Genomic DNA, 21,842 nt, shown 5'->3' with positions numbered 1-21,842 from the left:
CATGGTAGTGGTGGAGTCATGCTAGTTTTTGTTTTGTTTTTTTTAAGAATGGCTTCAAGCTTTCTGAACATTAATGAACGACGGCGGGTCTGTGCCAGGAACGCAAACACTTTAAATGAGAGATACTGATAAGAAGACCGGTCCGATATCCAGCCAGAACCAAACAAAAACCTTGAGGATGACGAATCCTGCAGTTCCGGGGTGTCCAAACTTACTAAAATTAAGCAAACAAAGAAGTTCATTTTTTTGTTTTGTTTGGCAGAAACTTTATCGTAGATCAAAAACACAGAAAGGATTTTGTGCCTTTGTTGTCTTAAAAGAAAGGCATCTACTTTTTAAAAACCTTTGGCTTGAATGAAAAAATCTATTCTCGAGTATAAGAACAGGATTTGGATCACTTTCCATCAAAACGCTCACTATATTTAGCCAAGTTTAATAAATTAGTTAAAAGCAGCTGATTTGGCTGCAGCAAAGTCGACTTTTCAGTAAAAGGTTGTCGACTACTACTACACTTTAATACTTTATGTTGTATGTAACATCTCCCACTGTAAGGAAATGTTGTTGTCCAAATGGGGTCAGAGGTCAGGAGGGGCATTTTGGACACTCCAGCTGTGGTTTTAAAAAAATTTCTAAATTTTAGTGGAGGTGTATGTATATATTTGAGCCTGTGTGCGTGTGTGTGTGTATGGAGAAAAGTTTGAATTTGTGCTCCTTTTCATGCTTTTAGGAAGTCATTGCATTGGATGTTTTCTGGGTAAACGTAAACCATCAAAACGATCAAAGTGTCGGAGTCGTCCTGATGCAGAACCAGCAGGACTGCAGGTCGTAATTAAGGCAGTTTTTAAACATCTGTTTAACAAAGTGCACACATTGTCTAGCGCTGAGTCTCCTCAGACCCACAGGTCCAGGTCAGTCCGTCCACACAGAAGAGCTTCACTTGTCCTTATTTTTCTCCAGTTCTTCCGCCAGCGGCGCCGTCAGTCGCTTCATCTGCTGGTCCACTTGAGCTCGGCGGTGTTTTCGGACCAGGCTGCCACCCGCGAAGCCCAGGGCGCCCCCTCCCACAGCAGCAGCCACCCCAGCAGCTTTGAACCCGGCCAGCAGGCCGAGAGGGCCTCCCAGCACGCCGCCCAGCAGCGCCCCGGCGACCGGCAGCACCGCCAGCTTGTAGCCCGCCGCCTGGAGAGACATGAAGACGAGATACGCTCCGGTTTAATTTACCTCTCGCACCTTTAGAGACGCCAGGACTTTGTGGCTTAAAGGCGGGCTGCGACAGGGCGAGCGTGCATCTGGCCTTTCATGATCACTCATCAATCCGCACGCAAGGTTGAAGCCGAAGTGAAAATAAATAAATAAATAAAAAATACAAACAAGCCTGCATGTGTAAATATAAACGGACGCATCAAAGCCTTTTCATTATCTTCATTTAGGAGAAATCAGAGAGATGTGGGGCGCGTGTTATTACAGCTGTTATCATCAGAGTGGAAGGTGCTTTTTGCTGATGGCAATTAATGATTGATTCTCTGACCTCTCCCACACAGACACCCACACGCACCCACACACACACACACAGACACTCACTTGATTAACACTCGCCATTAAATTAATCTAGTTCAAAAGCCAGCATTGCTTGTCCACATCCCTGTGGCAGTCGAGGGAATTTTAATTTCATCTGAGCTAAGTTAAAAGGACTCTGGCTATAGAAGTTGTGGAGGAAGGAGGAAATGAGCGGGTTGTATATATATATATATATCTGTGTGTGTGTAATACGTGTTTGACCCGATTACAGATTACAAGCTTTCAAACAGGTTAAAACATCTGACACCCTTCTCATCTGTTTCATCTGCTCAGCCTCTACGCCCACCAACCCGGCTCACAGCAGGTGGGAGTTTGTTTGTCCTCTCCCTTAATGCTAAATTTCTTTTAAACAACCAAATTAAACGTAATGCTTTATTTTATTACATTCAGCCATAAATTACATTTAAAATGTTCCCAGTTGTTATTAAAAACCCACCACAGACACATTTTTGGTTTATTTTCTCAGAAGTTTAGTGTACTATTGAAACCAAACCGCTACTGAAATAACACTGTTAAATTGACCTGCTAGATGTTTTCTTTCTGTTTTGTTTTTTTATGTTTTTTTTTAAACGTGGACTATATCCAAGCAGTGGTTCAAATCTCATCTACTCATTACTCATACAAAGCCAAAAAAAGCACTGCCAAAAACTAAATTTAATGAACCAACCCTGTTGTTTAGCCGGGGTTACTGGCACCCTGGCTAAAAAAAAAAAAAAGAAGACACTTGAAAAACACTTGAAAACACTTGAAACTTTTATTACAGCAGCATAATCTCACACTAAGAAATAATGTTGGTTTGTTTTTTTTCCCCAGAAGCACTTGGTGCTCACATTCATAGAAACCCTAAAATCCCAATAAAGTAAATACAACTAAACAGTTTTTATTATTATTTTTGAGAATTTGTAGTCATCAGTAGTCTTTATTTATTGCATGTTTTAAAAGGCCCAGGAATCAAACCAGCGGCTTGACTTTGCGTTAACGCTCATGTTCCACAAATATGAGGCGACACAGATTCCTATTCTCCTAGTCACTCTTCAAAATGGGAAAGTTAAGAGAACATTCAAACATGTTGATTTTCATAAATCAGTGAAAATATTGTACTTATTCCCTTTACCATTAAAACAACTGGAACTGTGACAAACAAGGCTGGACTGGGACTTACATCCAGCTTAATGTCAGGACGAGGGAAGAGAAAAAGTCTCCAAGGATCATCTTTCTATATGGGATTATGTTACAATAGAAGATTAATTTAATCTCGACTTTTCTGCACGTCTTTAACAGGGAAGCTTTGCCGTGCCACATTTATTTTGTTCATTTCAGAGAGCTTTACACTAATAATTTCTCATATTTGTAACTTTTACATAGGCAACAAAAACTGACCATTAAACAAATCCCTCAGACGATGAGCAACTCAAACCTTTTTAAAAAGTTTCACTTAACCTTTTAACTGCCATGAGGACGCCGGCGTCCCCATTGACCTGCATGTGACTGTATTTGGACAGTTGAAGGGTTAAGAGGAAAGTTTCATGAAGGAATGTTCTTCTGTTTTTCTATCTTTGATTTTAAAATAAATACTTCAACAGGGATATAATTAAAAAAAAACAAGATTCATTCTGGATAACAAAGGGAAAAAGTTCAATATCTGTAACACAGATAAGGGCCAGTGACTTGTCCTCTGATTTATACGGTGGGTTAATGTAGCTGAACTGGGAAATGACAACATATTTATTTAAATCAAACACACACGCGCCAACATGTGGGTCCTGCCTTGCTCGCCTTGTCCAACGTCTTCATCACTCCCCCGCCCCCGTCTTTCCCCTCTCCTCTCTCTATTTCCTTAATTGCAGCTTTCCTCCATGTTGGAAGGGATCGATGGGGACGAACGCAGTGGAATGGCTGGGAGGCAAAGTGCCATCGATCTCCCAAACACCACACACACACACACAGGGGGATCATCGGGACATAAACACACAGATACATAAACACCCACCTTCCCCAGGCTCTTGGTCCCCTCCTCCACGTTGGCCGCGGCTGTGTTGACGTTGTCCTCTATGCTGTCAATCTTCTCCTGCTGGGACTGAAGCACAGAGGAGCACATTAGCACACACTCATATTCCAAGGTGCACCGACACACACACACACACACCCACACACACACATACACGCGCACACACGCACCTACACACACAGGTGCAGCGACCACCTGTTGTGTTCAAAGATTTATTTTCTGACTGACCAAACTCTGCTCTCCTGCGCGATGGAGGCACGTGCGTTGGTATATTCGTCTGGGATTCGGTCACACTGTGTGTGCTATTGTGTGGAGCTCATGAAATATTCAGAGTGGCAGCTGCGTCTCGCTCCATGTGAGGACTGGACGGACACAGGGGCCAAACAACAAGCAGAACACAGAGCTCTGCCCTTCGTTTCCTCTTCCTCCTCAGAAACAAACCCGCGCCTCCTTCGCCTGCTCTTACTGCTCCTCTTACAACACAAAAAGGGACTTCCTGTTGCTTTCTGATGATATTCTGCTCATTCCTGCAGAGGTCTGCAATATCCACCAGCCTCAGAGTTACGCTAAGCTGCTTTGTCGTCGCTCTCTCATCTTCCAGGCCGTTATTGTTTTCGTCTTCAAATCTGAAACTTTGGAGCCTGGCAGAAGAACTCTGGCATAAACTTGTTTTATTACAATAACTAGTTTGATTTCTTCTAAAAGAAGTGACGAGTTCCTAAAAAAAGCTTCACAAAGCACTCTTATGATCTTTTTGATAATATAAAACAAGGCAAAACGTGCACACGCAACTTAGATTGCACATAACACAATAACTAAGTGGTTCAAAAATATACTCAATAGTTTAATCTATAAAAATTTGCTTGAAAACACGAGTCAAAAACATTTGTTAATATAAAATGAAAAAAAAAATGCAAATTTTAAGTACCATGAAAAGAATTGCTGAATTTAAATATTTCCCAAAATAATTTAATATTAAAAAAAATATATTCTGTAGATTTGAGAAAATTGTAAACCTCATAAAATTGGCGTAGGTAAGTTTAAGATGCACAAAATCTAAATAACAGAGAAACACTGGGATAATCGTTTGTTTGTTTAAATACTTAATATTTAAAACTGACAATTTGTAAATAAAAATAAAATAAAATAAATGTTTTGCAAAGGAGTCAGGTATTTTAGAAATTAAGATTTATAATTTAGGCTGCACTAAAGATGGGGCAAAAAGAACCGTTGGGCGAAACTTGTTTTTTCAAATCAATCTAAAACACATTTTAATATTTTTCCGAATTGATTTTGCTTCATAACACAGCAGGTTTTAGTTTAATAACTATTGAAAAAAATCTAAAATTTAAGTTTGTAAGAAATTTGAGATGTCTGGAGCTAAACAACGCTGGAACTTTTACACACATTTTTAATAGTTTTATGTTTTTTACAAAATAAAATTCGATTTTTGTACATAAATCCAAGATAAATCCAAAGATATTTAAGGTTAATATCAGATTAGAAAAAAATACAAATGATTCCTCTTTTAGTAACAAAATCAGGAAACTATTCAACTTCGCAAATGATGCAAAAAAAATAAATAAACAACCCGTAAAATGACACAATGGTAAGTAAATTTTGACGAACTGTAGATGGGCTGATTTTATTTGGTTCTTTAAACGCATTTGTTAGCCAAGTAGATCATTCAACGCTTAGAGATCGGTGGAAAGTTCTGAAGAGAAGGCAGACGAGTAAAGAAACTCAGCCGCTAACGTGACAAAAACAAAGGAACAACCACACACTCACTCAGTGTTTCCACTGTGGCTCAGCCTGCTGGAATATAACTCCCCAAATAACATCTCTCACCCGAGAGACGCCACAACATGTCTATGCTCTTTTGCCTCCCTCTGTATTATTTTTTCTCACACTGCTACATCCTCACTCTCTCTCTCTCTCTCTCTCTCTCTCCTTTGCTAATCTCTTCTTCTCCCTGCTCCTCTCACTCTTTCCCTGAGGAAAGAGATAATCTGAACCGTCTGTTCTCCACCTGCTCTGTCGCATCCCTCCTCTCCCCACATGACAACCTGCCGTCCTCCCACCGAATCCCCCCTCCTCCCTCCCTCTCGTCGACTCCTCGGCGTCTCCCCAGGACAGGCCCTCCGGGGCCCCGGCATGTTCTCTCCTGAGCTGATCTCTGAGGACGCCGCTCAGACGCGCTTCCAGGAAACGGTGCGGCTGAGCGGCTGAGCGGCCTCCGTCACTCTTGAGTTTGCTGCATGTAGACGGGACAATGCAGTCGATGCGGAAACGTGAACGTAGGAACCTGCAGAGTGTTTTTACTCACATGGACAAGCAGGGAGAACTCCGTCACCAAGCCGCTCAGTTCCTTCAGGTCCTGAGGGAGAGAAGGGTTAAGGTTTTCTTTTATTTCAGTTAATTACTTATCAGACAAATCTACTGCAATATCTAATGAAAATAAACTAAGCATCCTTCTCACTGCAATCGCCTCCATTTTTCCTATTTTCAAGAATCAGTTTCCCTTTTTAGAGTTATACCTCATTACACCGTGCTGTTAAAAAGAAATCACCCATATTTGCTTTTAAGCCTTTCAGACCATCAAACTAATTTTTAATATCAGATAAAAATGCGACACGCAGTCTCAGAATGATGCACTGCAGAAACACAAAATCCAAAAAGTATTTTGGGTTTCTGTTATGTTTGTACTCTTAAAATAAGACAAAACTAACTTACAGGGAAACTTTTTAGCAAGATGTAGGAAAAGTAAAAGTATTAGTTCCACTGGCAGATTATTTCACTTATTATAACACATTTTCCCATATAAGTGAAATAATCTGCCAGTGGAACAAGAACTTTTCTTAACATCAATATTAGGAATTACTGATTTAAATCGGGCTCCTACACATAACTTCAATGTTACCTGTAAGTTGGTTAAAAAGTGATTAGCCCTTGTTAAACAATGACTTAAATGTGGTTAAACACATGTAGGGAAATGTAGGTTAATTTTCGCCCGGGCCTAATTACTAGCAGACCTGTTGAATGAAGAAATCACTCCAACAGAACCAGTCTGAGGACTTGAAGCAGGCCGTACCACACATCACGTCCCACATTAAAGAAACTTTGGTACAAACTAGAAACAAAGTAACTGACTTTGATTAGTCTGGAAATGGTAACGGAGTCACATTTACTTAAAAAAAAACATCCTGATGATCATCAGCAACTTTGGGAAAATATTCGGTGAGCATTTCAGGTAAAGAACATCACTACCAGTGAAACATGGTGGTGGCAGTGTGATGATCTGGGCCTCTTTGCCAGTTTGATCCTTGAATTTTGCTCTCCAGAAGAAAACCCTGTGAGCAAATCCAGCCACTATTTCTCGACCTCAAGCGTCCTTGACCTCTACAGTGGGATGATCTAAAGGAAGTTCACCTCTAAACGGCTCAAAGTGATCCTCAAAGTGATCCTCAAAGTGATCCTCAAAGTGATCCTCAAAGTGATCCTCAAAGTGATCTAAAACAGACTTCAAGCCTCTACAACGTGGCTCAATTAAAACAATTCAGAAAAAAAAGGGGGGCCAAAATTCCTCCACCGTGATGCAAAACCCTCATTTTCAGTTATTGCAAACGCTTGACTGCAGATGTTACCACAAAGTGTGGCACAACCTGTTCTTAGGGTATGAAGGTAATTGTTCTGGGTTCTTTTGTGACCTCCTGGGTTGATGAGCAATAGTTTAGTTTTGTTAGCCTGGACACCCCTGGAAAGGCTCATCTTGATACCATGTTTTCTCCATAAATGCATAATGGCCCTCAATTCCTCAGGAATGGCTTCATATCCCTTTTCCGACTGACAAGTCTAAAGTCATTTGTTCCTCAAAGACATACAAAAAAACAACAACAAAGGAATAAAACTGAAGACGTCTGCTAGGGGGTAAATACTTTCTCACATAAGAGTTTAGAAACGCTCGTTTGTCCTCCAGACAATCTGAATAAAGATATTTTCTGTCATGAAGTCGATCTTTTTAACGAACGCACCTCTTCCAGATGATCCCAGGACTCGGACGCATTCTGATCGGCCGGGATTTCTGGAAGCCGGAGTTGAATCTGCAGGTCCGACAGCGGCTCCTCGTCTTCCTCCTCCAGGTCGTGGCAGCTGCTGGACCGACTGACGGAGGGCCGAGTGTCCGGCGGCGCCGCGGGGACCGGTGGGGGCGGGTTGGAGTGCAGGAGCAGGAAGTCCTGCGCTGCGGCTGACGCTCTCTCCCTGACCGGCTTTACAAGCTCCTCCAGAGCTTCGGCGTCTTCAGATCGGACCCGGCTGCACAGCTGCTCCATCTCTCTCATGTTGGCTCTCAGTTGCTGCAGAACCGCACATAACTCACAGGTTACTCAGAGCGAAATCTCGCTGTGGTGCTTAGAGGAAACTAAAATAAAGTTAAAAGGAATTAAGTACCTGAATTTTACTAAAAATAAGAAGCAAGACAAGCACAACTTTTGGTTGTTACGGTTCAGAAGTAGGAAAAGAAGGAACCTAAATTACGTTTTGGTTCAAAAAATATTTTTACTACTGATTCCAGTTTTGCAACAGAGCCTATTTGTTCAAAACATTGCATCTTGCGTGATTCCACTTGTTTTTAAATATAAAACACCGAGGTGCTGAATTCGTTCAAAGTTAATTTCACCTGTACCCTTCAAAATAAGACTCATTTTAGGGCAACTGAAGGAGGACTCAAGCTTAACCTGAGTTTTCAAAACAAAATTATAAATGTGTCCCATCCATAACAGGCGGTTAATGTAGATGGAGACTTTTTTATCTGGAATCAGGGTAAAATTATTACCAACATGATTTCCTTAAACTCTTAATTACAACACAAAGTATTCATCTCTTTATGACGAAGCTTTTACAATAAGCAGAGCCAAGTCTATCCAAAGGTTTTTACTGAAAAGCAAACAAGTTTTTATATAATTTATTAAACTTGGCTAACTATGTGGCACTGTTGCCTAGCAACAAGAAGGTCTTGAGTTCGAGTCCCAGCCTGGGGTCTGTCTACCTGGAGCTTATGTTCTCCCTGTGCATGCGTAGGTTCTCTCAGGGTACTCCAGCTTCCTCCCACAGCCCACAACACGACTATCAGGCTAACTTTCCTTTAACAGAACTAAACCAGTCATACCCTGTCCTTTAAAAATAAGCCTTCACGTATCTTTATTATGTATTTTTCAGACATATAGTGTCATTTTATAGCATATTCAAGAAACTATGCTACTTTCAGTTGTCATAAAAATGTTGTATATATCAAACATGGCTTGAAGACATGCGGCAAATATGTGGGTCGCGTTATCCCATACGCCACCACAGCACGCCCAGGCCTCTGTCTCTTTAAGAAGCTCCTACTCTCCGTATTCACTTTGCTATCACAACGCTTCTCCATGTTGCCGTTTACAACTGTTCTTAGGTCAGCAGATGAGCAGTTCCACCAGATGTTTGCTAATTGCTGCTGCTGCCGCTAGTCTGGAGGAGCTGAGTGGCAGAAGCTGGGCTGCAGACTCCAAGGAGGAGCTTTTGATTGAGCGAGCGTTTAGGCACGCTGAAGATTTGTCAAACATGCATGAAAGAATCAAAGCAACACTCCAGGCATGTTTTTGATGAGGGAATAACGTTATAACAAGATATAAAGTAAAAAAAAAAAAAACAAACAAACATAGATTTTACGTGATACCGCCCCTTTCATCAAAATAAAAGCCTTGATATTTCGAATAGTAGATTATTGCAAAACGAGATCTCACATCACTAGTGGATGAAAAATTTAAACTGCTGTCCTTTCAAATCAAAGCTCATTGGGGATCTTCAAAATAAAAGCCTTTCCATAATTCATTCATTACAAAGATGAACTCCTCATTCCTTGTGAGCTTTTGCTCATCGTTTACAATGTTTGCTCAATGTTGTGTGTGTGTGTTTTTATACGTGTCTGTGTGGGGCTGTTTGCTTATGAGTGAGGAGCTTAGTAAGGTTTAGATATGAGGCAGGGGAACACGGGAAATGGCCCGAGGGTGACAGGAGGATTACATCGCAGCCATCAGCCCTCCTGGCCGAAGAGCGACCCGGCCTTGTCGGGTCAACGTCCTGCCGATAACACATTCCTTTAATTACAGAACATGAATAAACATACGCCCACACCCATGTCTCCACACGCACGAAGCCGAAAAGACAGACTGATTAACATGGAGGCAGACGGGTCGGGCACCTGTCAGCCTGCAAATGAACCGGGTTGGTAACGTGAGCACAAATCCTCACCTAACACATGAAAGACGAGACATTTCATGGATTCTGATTTAAAGTCCACCCATCAGTCCACCTACCCACCAACATCCAAAAAAGAAAAAAACAAACAAACAAACAACACACGCCAAAACACACACAAACATCTAAAGCAGCAGCCCCTAAAACCGACTCTGACTTAATGACTTGAAGACACAGGAAAGCACTCCGTGAGCACTCCCCGAGGGGTGAGAGGAGAGGTGTGTGTCTGTTTGGAGTTATTTCACCTTCAGAGACACAGAGGCTTCCAGGCAACAGCATCCCCCCTCGGGGGTCTTCACACCAGCCAGGTGAACAGGAACGCCAAGAACTACTTACCACACGCAGGAATTGAGGTTCTGGTGGAAATTCACTCTATCTCTTATTTAGCTTTTTAGTTTTTTTTCATGTGTGGAGAATAAATGCAAATTTATTCTTGACATATTGTAAAAATATATTTACACGAACCACAGTGTAAATATATTTACACTATGTTAACATATTTACAATTATTCATTTATTAATGAATAAAAAACAATTCATTAATACATTTTTGTTATTATACTTAAGGGGGCAGTATTATGAGTTTTCCATGTTAATAATGCCATTTTATAGCACAATCAAGTAGCTACGTTATAAAGATATAAAAATGCTCTAAACATCAAAAAGGCTTAAAAGAAATTTGCCTTCTTAATTTGACGCCTTGAAATTGGGCCTCTGTCTCTTTAAAAACTCCTGCTCTTTCTGAAACTCCGCCTTCAGGAAGTCAAAACAACACGGCTCCTCTACTCACCTTTTAACAATGTTTTTACCAGCGTTACACTGAGAAGTAGCTCATTTAATGAGCTCAGCAGATGTGCAGTTCCACCAGGTGTTTGCTAACTGCTGCTGGCTAGTCTGAAGGAGCTGAGTGGGGAAGTGGTGGAGAAGGGCTGCTCTGTGAGGTGGAAGTTCAGTAGCTTGAAAGGCGCTAGCTCTAGTCAGGTGTTTTGCCCAGCTGAATAGTTGCCACGGGAGATTAAAGGATTTCTCAAACATGCATGAAAGAATCAAGGCAACACTCCATGTTTAATTTTTAAGAAGGGATGACAGTATAACATGATGTAAAGCTTGAAAAAAGTTGATTTTTCATTATACTACCCCTTTAAAATGAGCAAAAAGGGTAAAGAATGTTTGAAATTTGATTCTGAATCAGAAAACAAACTTTTCTTTGACTTGACTTCAGAAGGGAAATTTAATCCTGTTTTATTGGAGAACTGCCTAGAGACTGAAGTTGGGTTTTGAGTTTCAGTCTCTAGATGTTAAAGCTAATAGAGCCAGATCCTTGAAGACCTGCAGCTGTAATTGCAGTGACCTTTCTACAAAATAAAATGTGTCATTTTTTTGTCTATCATGTAAGGTGCTGTAGTTTGTGGTTGCACTATGACAGAGTTAAAGCCACGCTGACTGACTGTTCACTTTACAGATATCAAACTGGCCCTACAGCAGAAAACTAACCATTATTTCCTTCATGTAGATGCTGTCTGTACTTAAATGGATAAACCCACCAATAGCTGCCCTAAATCTGCTCTTTGATCTTTAAATCGGAAAACGTGATTGAGACAAATGTGGAAAATGTCAAGATCTAAGTTTAGGAGGTCACAGGCCTCAAGTGGTTTATTAAACAAATACACTCTGATGCAGAGACATATGGGGTTAAGGGACTCTAATTGGCAGTCAGTTAAATTATCTTCTAAATAAAACCGGTTATTCATTTAATACGCATGCTTTAGATGCCTTCCCTGTCCGTTTAAAAAGTTCTAACATACCTGAACAGTTCTGCTGGCATTTATTTGCTCCTGATGGAGGCGCTCCCACTGCTGGCCCTGTTGATACTGGGAACACAAAAGAGAAAACATGCACCTCTCCCCACTGTGGCAGCATCCTGGTGTGATCATGTGTCCAGGCAGACGCGAGTCCTCACCTTCAGTATGTTACTGTGGTGTTTCTGCAGCCTCTCCAGGTCCGTGGGCAGAGCTACTTTAATGAACTTGTTGATGGGTCCCTCCAGGCGCCTCAGTGTCAGCTTGATGCCTTCCTCTGCCATGTGTCCCGCTGAGTGTCCACAGCCGACGCCTCTGTGTAACTTCCACGCCGTACCTGCTCGACCGAATCTCACTGCGCCTGCACACTGCAAGCACCAGCACAGCTCGATTTTTATTAAACACACAGTTCAAGTGAATTAACTTCACAACATTAGTTTATGACACTGAATCCTTGACAACTAATTTAAAGTATGAAACAGAAACATTCGTCTATGGCAGGTAACTGTGTGGAGAACTGAGTTTACATCTGGAAGGAAGGAAAGAAGGAAGGACAGAAGATGTTATGTTTTTCTTTTAAGAAAGAAACTGAACTTTTAAAATGTAGTGCATTTCAAAGTTTGTTATTTTTAGTCAGTTATAAAAACACATTCAAATTTTGTCCTTCTCAGTTCGGAGGTGCTAAAAAGACGTTTAAAGTCAGGCTTTATAGCCCATTTGATCAATCCCAACCACCTTGTAGCCACCTGTAGGCATCAATAGACATTTTTATGTGCTGCAAGGATTCAGTAAGCTCTGCACTGGTGGCAGCATGTGTCTTGAAATGCCCTCCTCAATGAGAAACAGTCATTGAATACCCTGAAGATTTCTTGATGGCTACTCACATGCAAAGTCATTGCAGTGCAATAAAGTTTGCTCTGGTTTCTGTGGGTAACCAAGAACACAACCAGTCAATGATTTTAAGGACATTCAAACCTCTTTTATGAGAATTTGCCTCTATATTTGATTAATAGAGCAATTTCAGCTAGACTTATCAAAGATTTACCTGTTTACATAATGACTGTATTATAATTAAGTTAACCAATCACTTTAAATGCTTCCATAAAAACCAAAAAATAACACAAAGCTCTTGGTCATGAAGGTGTCATGGTGTCACTCTCAACTGTTGCGTTGCTATTTTGTCTTCCAGAAGCCTGTCAGAGATTTCTTAGCTTAATGTTTGCTTTAAACCAATGTGAATCAGATTTATTGGAGGTCATCTAACAGTCTTTTGTTATACGGATGTCTTATTCCTCAGCATGTCAGAAAGAGGACGCTCTTCTCGAATGTGGTTGCTACAAATATGAACTGGTTTATGATGGTTTTACGCTACATTTTCTGAGGATGCCTCTATAATTTTACGCTAAAGTTTTATTTATGTTCTTGCGGCATCGGCAGAAAAAAGGTTATTATTATGGATTGTAAACCTCAAATAAAAACATAACTGTATTCTGGTATTTACACAAAAATTAAAACCAAACAAATGTAGCAGAATCTATTTTCAGTGTTTTGTTGGTTTGGGCTTTGTACAGTACCACCTGTATAACAGACTGATACTAGCTGGTTGTTCAATCATGGTGTCTTCTGTTTTTCTTCCACTCAATTTTCCATCATTCTGTTTGGATACAGAACTAGGCATTAGTTTTTCTGGCTGTCTACTGGACCGCTGCCCAGTCAGCAGTCTTCCCCATGATTGCGTAGGCCATAACATAGCATTTTTGAATTAACTACACATTTTCATTGGTCCTATGTGATATTCTAACGTTCCAGGGACTGATCTTTGTGTTTTTATTAGCCATAGTCACTAAAATGAACAGCAACAAATCCTTGAAATAAATTACAGTGTTTTCTAATAATTCTGAACATAATTTGAGTTTCATTAAAAATTATATTTTTAATCATGCTCTAATTTATTCACATATTTTTTCAGCATCATGAATTTCAAGCACACTTTAAGGACACTGAAATGGTTGTGATGTGTATTGTGATGTGTATCAACATTTTATATGCTTAGTACATTAATATATCAGAGATTAATACTATGACTATGAATATTAGTATCCCTACAAATAAAACAATATTGTATGACTACTATAGTATGTAATAAGCTACTAGTTATATATGTGGTTATATAGTGGGTTGTTTAGACAACTACCAATAAAACCGAGTGATATCAAACATAGTTTTTAAAACACTTTAAATAACCACAATGGTAAAAATATAACTACTGTGAAAGTGTTTGTATATTTGCACTTTTTAAAGAATGCTTTTCGCTCTTTCCTATTTCACAGAAACACCAATCACTTAGAAAGTTTAAGTTAAGGGCTAAGAAAGAGGAAAAGCTATTAAGTGAGAATTGCAACCTTAACTCTTATTGGTCTGAAAGTTGATTGGAATAAGAAAATAATAATAATAATTCATAAATCTATTCCCAGGTCTTTCCTAGCAGAGGTGGCAAACGTCGTATACATACAGAAAAACTATTGGATTCTTTTCTTTTGTTCATACCTTTGTTCTGTCGCCAATTATTAAAAACTAAAGTATGTTCAGGTTTATTTTAAAGCTACAAAGTTGTTATACGTGTATAAAAGAGCACAGTTTAAAAGACAATATTCCTTTGGAAAGAACGTTGTAGGAATAATTACTTGGCCTCAGGTATTTTTCAGATTAAGCTGAATTAAGCAGCAGTGAGAAAAGAAACCTATTCTGATAGATTATTTTTTTAGAGACCTAATTATGCAAACAGCAACGAAAATCCGTAGCAAATCATTTTAAGAGGCGAAACATTCCCTGTTATTATTTTTTCAGTTTTTATTTCCTGAAGCTAAATCAGGTCACATTTCATTAGCCTGACTGTCGCAAAAAGGTTTAAACAGAAAGTGAAATTAAATTATATTCGCTGACAGCTCAGAGTGTAAGCTTAAAATAAAGGACCATATCAGTTTGAGGCAAGCTTCCTGAAATATTTAACTAGCATCTTTAATAGAGACAAAAAGGCGTTAATTAACCCAAATTATCCTGGACAGATTGTAAACATCAAAGTTAAAGGGCAAAATGCGCCACTTACCTGTCGGAGTACAGATCAGTAATGTGACTTATACAACCGAACCTCGATGTGAGCCTTCATACTGATCAGAAAATTAACTTTCACATACAATAGGATTGATCAAAAAACTATTTCGCCCCAAATCAGCAAGTTGTATGTAAACAATTCTCTTCCCGGTGCAGCACAAAAAAGTTACCGACCTCAAACGGCGCCCACAGCCAGTTAGTTCCCAATATATTTTCGGGCAATTTTGCTCCTAAAGCTTAGATTTTAATTATTTATTTATTTGTTTCTTTATTTACTTACATATATAATTGTGTGACCTTCATATTAAAACACATATAGAGAACTGCAAAACTAGTAATATTTTTGAATTTCTTCTAATTTTGTCACATGACAAACACAAAGCTCCATGTATTTTACCGTGACTTTATGTGATATTACAACGCTAAGATCTACATAAATGTACAATTGAAGAAAAATGACATGAGGATGTATTCAGTTCCTTTCACTTGTATATCTTGAAATAAAAACAAGAGTAGCCAAATGCCATCAGTAGTTCTCTTTGTGTGCACTGATGTTAGTATAAAATGTAGCTGTTCTGTGACGCAAGCAAGCAACTCCATAAAGACCAAAGAACATAACAAACAAGTCAGGGGTAAAGTTATGAAGAAATTACATCAATGCTCTGTACAGCACAATATGGCTCTACAAAGAATTGACTCAGGCAAATGAACCCTATGCACTTCAAATTTTCATTTGCAACCATCCATTATTTTTCTTCCACTTTAAATTTATGCACATCAAAATCCTATTAAAATACATTTAAATTTGTGCTTGCTGAAAACCACGTTTTCACCTCTATTTTCACAATTTGTTTTGCATCAAAAGAAGAAGGTAAATCCAAATCCGCAACAACAAATACGTCCTGCCCCCTCTAATTTAGTACACAGTATTGCACAAACAAGAGGTTAACCATTTCTGATGATTTGCTATTTAAACTTTCACTGTCAGTTTTGATCCGCCCTCTCAGTCTGCAAGTCTGGGAGTCCCCCAGAACAATTGTCACTCAAATGGACAAATCGCACTCACAGACTGACAGACAAACGCACACAACAACTGCAGCAGATGGGTACAACACCAGGGGAAATCCCCTGCAGCTGGGGACGGCGTGCTTCACTGCGGCCCCTCGCATGGAGCATCCGCTGAGGGAAGAGTGTGTGTGTGTGGGGGTTGGCCTAAATGTCAAAGGTAAAAGGTGCTGAAGAATGGAAACATGCAATAGACCCACTCACACAGACTGATCTCAGAGTAGAGGAGGGGGAACCCCAGCCCTTCTCTCTGACTGTCTTCAAAACACAACACAAACAAAAATCTCACACTTAATGTCACTTTCCACAAGATTTATACTGTTCATACACACAGTAGGTTGAGACAGCGTGACAAAAACAGAAATGTCATGTGAATATGACTTTCAGTGCTGAGTTATATTGGGTTTGCCCTTTTATGTCAGCTTGTTTGTGCTCATAAATATGAACGAAACTGAATTCTTATCACCCTGTCATGTGTCCAACATTTTACATGTATGACCACACAGAACAAGAGTGGAAATTCTGTGGTTGCAACGTCTCAAGATCTCGAGCCAGACGCCGCCCACCTAAAGTAAGAAGCGCTAGACAGCGGCAAAGAGCTACCCCTTCCTTCTGTACATGAGTTATTGCTTCTGCTTTTTCATTTCTTATTCAACAAAACATATGTACAACAATTTAATATGTTTTAGATATTAATTTTTGCTCTAAATAATCTGGAAAAATCTGCAACTAATCATTAATTGTTATGTTATGCTCTACAGTCACTTTAAAAGATGTATTGGTCCAACTCATATCCAATAATATACTAATGCTGTCATGGTAATAAAAAATAGATTTCCTTTAAATTTAGTTCATGACGTTTTAATTAATATTTTGCAGCAATTTTGCTTTTGTCGTTTTAATCTTTACTCATGTCTTCATTTTCAGTTTTGACAAATTAAGATTATATAATAGTTGTTTGAAAAGGAAATGGTTTTACAAATGTTTATCAGGTAGTTTAATGGTCATCATGTCATTTTGAACATCCATCCATCCATTTTCTGGTCACCCTGGTCCCTAATGGGGTCAGGAGGGTTGCTGGTTCCAATCTCCAGCTGCGTTGTGGGCGAGAGGCGGGGTTCACCCTGGACAGGTCGCCAGTCTGTCGCTGGGCAACACAAAGACATACAGGACACACAACCATTCACACACACACACTTACACCTAGGGAGAATTTAGAGAGCCCAATTTAGAGAGACTCCCACAGTCCAAAAACAGTCATGTTTTTGGACTGTGGGAGGAAGCCGGAGAACCCGGAGAGAACCCACCATGCACAGGGAGAACATGCAAACTCCATGCAGAAAGACCCCTGGCCAGGAATCGAACCCAGGACCTTCTTGCTGCAAGGCAGCAGCTCTTCATTTTGAACATGTTGGGATAAATCAACACTGTGCATTATTCCGGGACATTTATTTTGTTAAAGCCTGCAATCAGGACTTCTTTGAACTTTTCTTTTCCTGGATTTCCTCATTTTTAACGGTATATGTCTCGTCATCAACAGCTGATCTGTTTCTGCTGATGAAAAACGTCCCCACAGCATGATGCTGCCACTGCTTTATTGCGGGAGCGTGGTGTGTTCACGGTAATTATATATTATAATATTAAAAAACACATAGCTTTTAGTAAGCGTTGACTAGAGCCTCTTTACTTCGCATGTGTTTCATTCATGACTTTAGTCAAACTTTAAAGGAGACTGCTTGGCTTTCTTCTTTCTGCTTTACTGTGAAAGCAGATTTTCCATCTGCACTGCAGCTTCCCAGATGTTGACCTGAGCTGTGCCGTCTGAGATGGTCAACGCTTAGGATATCATTTATTACCCCAACTCTACTTTAAACCTTTTCGAGACACAGGATGTGACACAGGATTCACTGAAGAGTACCAGAGTTGACGGGGTTGAATATAAATGAAAGCAAATACTAATAAATGTTGAGAAACTTCTTTCTTTCCTTCACAGTTACACACTCCTTTCTGTTGCTTCATCACAGTAAACTCTAATAAATTAAAGATTGTAGCGTGACTAAAAAAAAAAAGGTTCCGTCCATATGTGTGTGTATACGTGTGTGTGCGTGCATTAGGCCCACAAGGACTCAGGTGTGGTTTGCTGCAGTCTACTCCGGGAGGTTCATCAGCAGGAGAGGAAGCCAGCAGGGAGCTCTGCTCACTTAGTTCCTCTTGAATCTCTGTTTTTGTAGAAAGGTGTGATTAACACACCCTGACGCCTCACAGGCGCTTTTCCACAGCAGACGCATTGACATGTCGTAGTAGAGGAAACACAGGTGTTACTAATAAAATTAGAGAAGCATGCTTAATGCGCAGGTGCTCTTGTGTCTAAATGAGCGTGTAGCACTAGGGATCTGAATCAGCAGCATCCATTATGTTTTTCTCTTAGACCAATGCAGAGGCTTTAATGGTGAATTTTTTTAATTTTTTAATTTTTTATTTTTTGCAACATCCAGAAAGAATGCAGCTCTTTTACAACTAGTTAGTCAAAAAAAAAAATAAATAAATAAAATAAATAAATAAAATAAATAAATTCAGCTGCATTAAAGATTGCATTAGTCTCTGCGTAATAAATTTGTATGCTGTGGAAATATTTATAGGATGTTTTTAATAACTTTTTAAACCATAAAAGTCTCTAGTAAATTTATAAACACTAAAAAGTCACTAAAAGTCATACTTATTTACAGATTTATAGATTTCATCTCTCAAGTTGTCTGAAAAATGTCTTATTTAAGAATAGTAGTCCTGTGACACAACTTTCTTTGGTTTTAACTGAGTTTTAATCACTAACTTGACCTTATTTAAAGTTGATTACTTCAGTTTTATTTCAAATCAATTAATTTTCTTCTTTAATTTGTTCTGTTGTTGTGAATAATGCACTTTTATTCAGGTGTATTTTATGTTCATATTATTTGTGATTTTAGCTTAAACACACATTTCTTTCCTAGGCTTCTTTCTGTCTTAAGAGTTAAGGTTGTCATTGTATTTTTTTATTGTTCTCTTTTAAATCTGTTGAAGATTGTGCATGAAAAAGTTTCATGCACAAACATTGTAAAGGTTTGGTCCCTCTATGAACCAAACCTTTACAACTTCTTTTCCCCAGATACAGTTCTTTTAATTTTGCTGATGTAGTTTTATTTATTTTTTTTTACAATGGTTAGCGTTATGTAAGTTCTGGATACAATTACACTCTTGGTAAAGTTTTGTATTTTTTCTATGTTAGATTTTTAAAAGTTGGAACAAGTTTGTAAAGATTTTTGAGATTCAGTTTTACTTCCAGGCGATAATCTTTAAGTGCTCAGTATCTGGAATATGCATTTATTTATTTGCATATTCCCTCCATGAACCAAACCTTTACAACTTTCTTTCCCCAGATACGGTTCTTTTTATTTTGCTGATGTAGTTTTATTTATTTATTTATTTATTTTGCAGTGGTTAGCTTTATGTAAGTTCTGGATACATTTACACTCTTGGTAAAGTTTTGCTTTTTTTATTGGGAGGCTGGGGGGAATTCCATACTGAGAAATAATTATTTTCAATAATTATCTTTCAGCAATAAAAAAATATATATTGAGTGCCAAAACTGTAACTGGCACTGCAGGTACTTATCTTTTCTGGGACGTAATGTTGCCTTCTGAAGCAATTTGATCTACACCTTTTGTCCAAAAAGTTTTATATTAATGATGAGATTACAAATTATAGACTTACAGCTTTAATAACCCTCCTCTGAATGTGAGTGTGCATGCATAATTATTATGTATATCTGAGGGGCCCTCTAATTAAGACTCTGGGTATCTGCTACCTGTCAGCGCAGATCGATTGGTTGGAAGACTGGCAGCTCTCTTTCTTTCTGTGTGTGTGCGTTTGTGTGTGCGTGTGTGTGCACTATGCAAATTTCAGCACAGTAAACTTTAGTAATATTTTTCCAAAACGTGGAGGATTGTCAGCTTTTTGCGGAAACACTTTTACAAGACATCACAAAAATGATCTTGGTGTCATTGCTGTGTTTCTGCATATTGATGAGACTCAGTGGGATTGTTAAAACGTTGCACATATTATTTTATAAAATACAGCCACAGAGAATAAAAACGGGCATAAATATTATACTTCCTATTATTAAAAGCCACCTGATATTTCTACCTTCTATATAAAAGGCATTAAACTACAAGCATGTAGATTATGATTTCAGATCACTCATTTTATATTTTGCACAAACACAGAGGTCTCTTGTATCCCTTCCAGCTGAGACTTTCTTACTGAAGGATCTGTTCACTATTTCCCTACCAGTTGGTATCCATCACTGCACCATTTGAGAGAGAAAGAGGGAGAGGAAGAGGCAGCGCGGCTGCGTCTGTGTAGGTGCTCTCAGTGCTGCCAGTGAGTGATGGCAGTGACAGTATAGACGGCGTGTGCTGTGAAATGTCACAGTGCCGATCGATGTTGTTTAACGAGGCTAGAGGCTGATCTGGACCTCATGCTAACATAAAGCTCTCCTCTCCTCACTCCTCCTTCCCCTCTTCTCTCCCTTAATCCCCCCTCTACTCTCTGTGAGCGTCCGAGGGTCCCTGCGGGGGGAGAGGTGAGGCCTGTTACCTGTCAAGAGGGTTTGGCTGTGACAAGAGAGGCACACACACACACACACACACACATATATGCAGTGCCTTGCAAAAAGTATTCAAACCCCTGGAAGATTTTCCGCAGTTTTAAAAACAAAAACTTCAAAATATTTTATAGGGATTTAATGTGGTAGATCAAATCAAAGTAGTCCAAAGTTTCAAAACGTTGTGAGGTCGAGTCTGATGGTTTGCTGTGAAAAAGGCTGAAAAGAAAGGTGACAAAGTTTTGAGAAGCATCGGGACTCTGGAACTACTGACTCCATGTACTGATTAAGGATGCACCGCCTGAAGTTTTCTGGCTGATCTTCGAAAAGCCTGACCCCCCGATTCTGATTTTGGCCAATACTGAAAATATAGGAAGGAAGTCAACAGTGGGGTAACTATTGTTAACTGCAAACATGCAGACATGACCTGGAAGGTCTGCCAGTCTCTCTCAAGGCAGAACAAAAGAGGACAGTGATTATTTTTAGACCTTTGCTGAAGCAGATAAGATCAGTGAATAAGATCAGCTTCAGATTTAAGTATCAGCCCATCACTGATTTCCAATAATTAAGGAAATTGGGGCCGATTTATTGGATGACTGATTTATCAGTGCACTCACTGATATTTGATATTTTGACATTTTTGTTTTTCTTCTGTACAGCACAGATTTGTAACCTGTGTCTTGAAATGTGCCTCATAAATAACAGTTCGATTTTCTTTTTTTCGCTAACATCCCTAAACTTCAATCTAACAAGACATTGCCTTCAACATTGAAGCAAGGAGGGCATTACAAAAGACCCGTGGTAACTTTGGAGGAGCTGCACAGATTTACAATTAAGGTTAGTAAATTTGTTGACAGGACAACCATTCAGAGTAAAAATGGAAAAGCGGTGAAATGAAATCTGTTATTGATTGAAAGCCAATAAAGTCTGCAGGGGAGGAAGTTACTGTGGTCAAATAGGACCAAAACCATTTGGCCAATCTGCAAAACACCACAATATGGATGAATAAACTCTCCCAAGAGTGAAACATGGAGGTAGCAGCGTAATGCTGTGGAGTTCTTCTCCCTCAACAGAGGAAGGGAAGCCAGTCAGAACTGAATTCAGGATGGTCCTGGGAGAAAGGACTTTTACAAATTATTGTCTCAGGCGGCTGGTTACAACCATGTGCCACAATTTTGTGATAGATTGTATCTCTGTTCCCAAATTAGTTTGTAATTTGCACTGCATCATTGGGCATTAAATCTTTTTACACATTGGGTCTGGTTTCACCTGCAATAAAGGTCTCTGGGTTGCGCAGACATTAAAAACACAACAAAGTGTTACTAAGTGACAAAGTGAGAAACAGTTC

General features: G+C 39.3%; 1 protein-coding gene across 1 annotated transcript; it reads right to left on the bottom strand.

Moving 5' to 3' along the window:
• Positions 1-249: 249 nt before the first annotated feature.
• On the bottom strand, positions 250-14,958 carry stx17 (syntaxin 17). The gene is made up of 7 exons (XM_044117917.1): positions 14,786-14,958; positions 11,841-12,047; positions 11,686-11,751; positions 7,618-7,941; positions 5,913-5,963; positions 3,569-3,655; positions 250-1,179 (listed from the first exon to the last, which is right to left on the bottom strand). Exons 2-7 carry the CDS (start codon positions 11,961-11,963, stop codon positions 934-936), a joined length of 897 nt encoding a protein of 298 aa, XP_043973852.1. The 5' UTR covers positions 11,964-12,047; positions 14,786-14,958; the 3' UTR covers positions 250-933.
• Between the last annotated feature and the right edge of the window lie 6,884 nt (positions 14,959-21,842).

Source organism: Gambusia affinis, linkage group LG05 (genome assembly GCF_019740435.1).
Source record: "Gambusia affinis linkage group LG05, SWU_Gaff_1.0, whole genome shotgun sequence".
In the NCBI taxonomy this organism is placed as follows: Eukaryota; Metazoa; Chordata; class Actinopteri; order Cyprinodontiformes; family Poeciliidae; genus Gambusia; species Gambusia affinis.
Note: the sequence above shows the minus strand (reverse complement) of the source record. Positions and strands in the feature narration are given on the sequence as shown.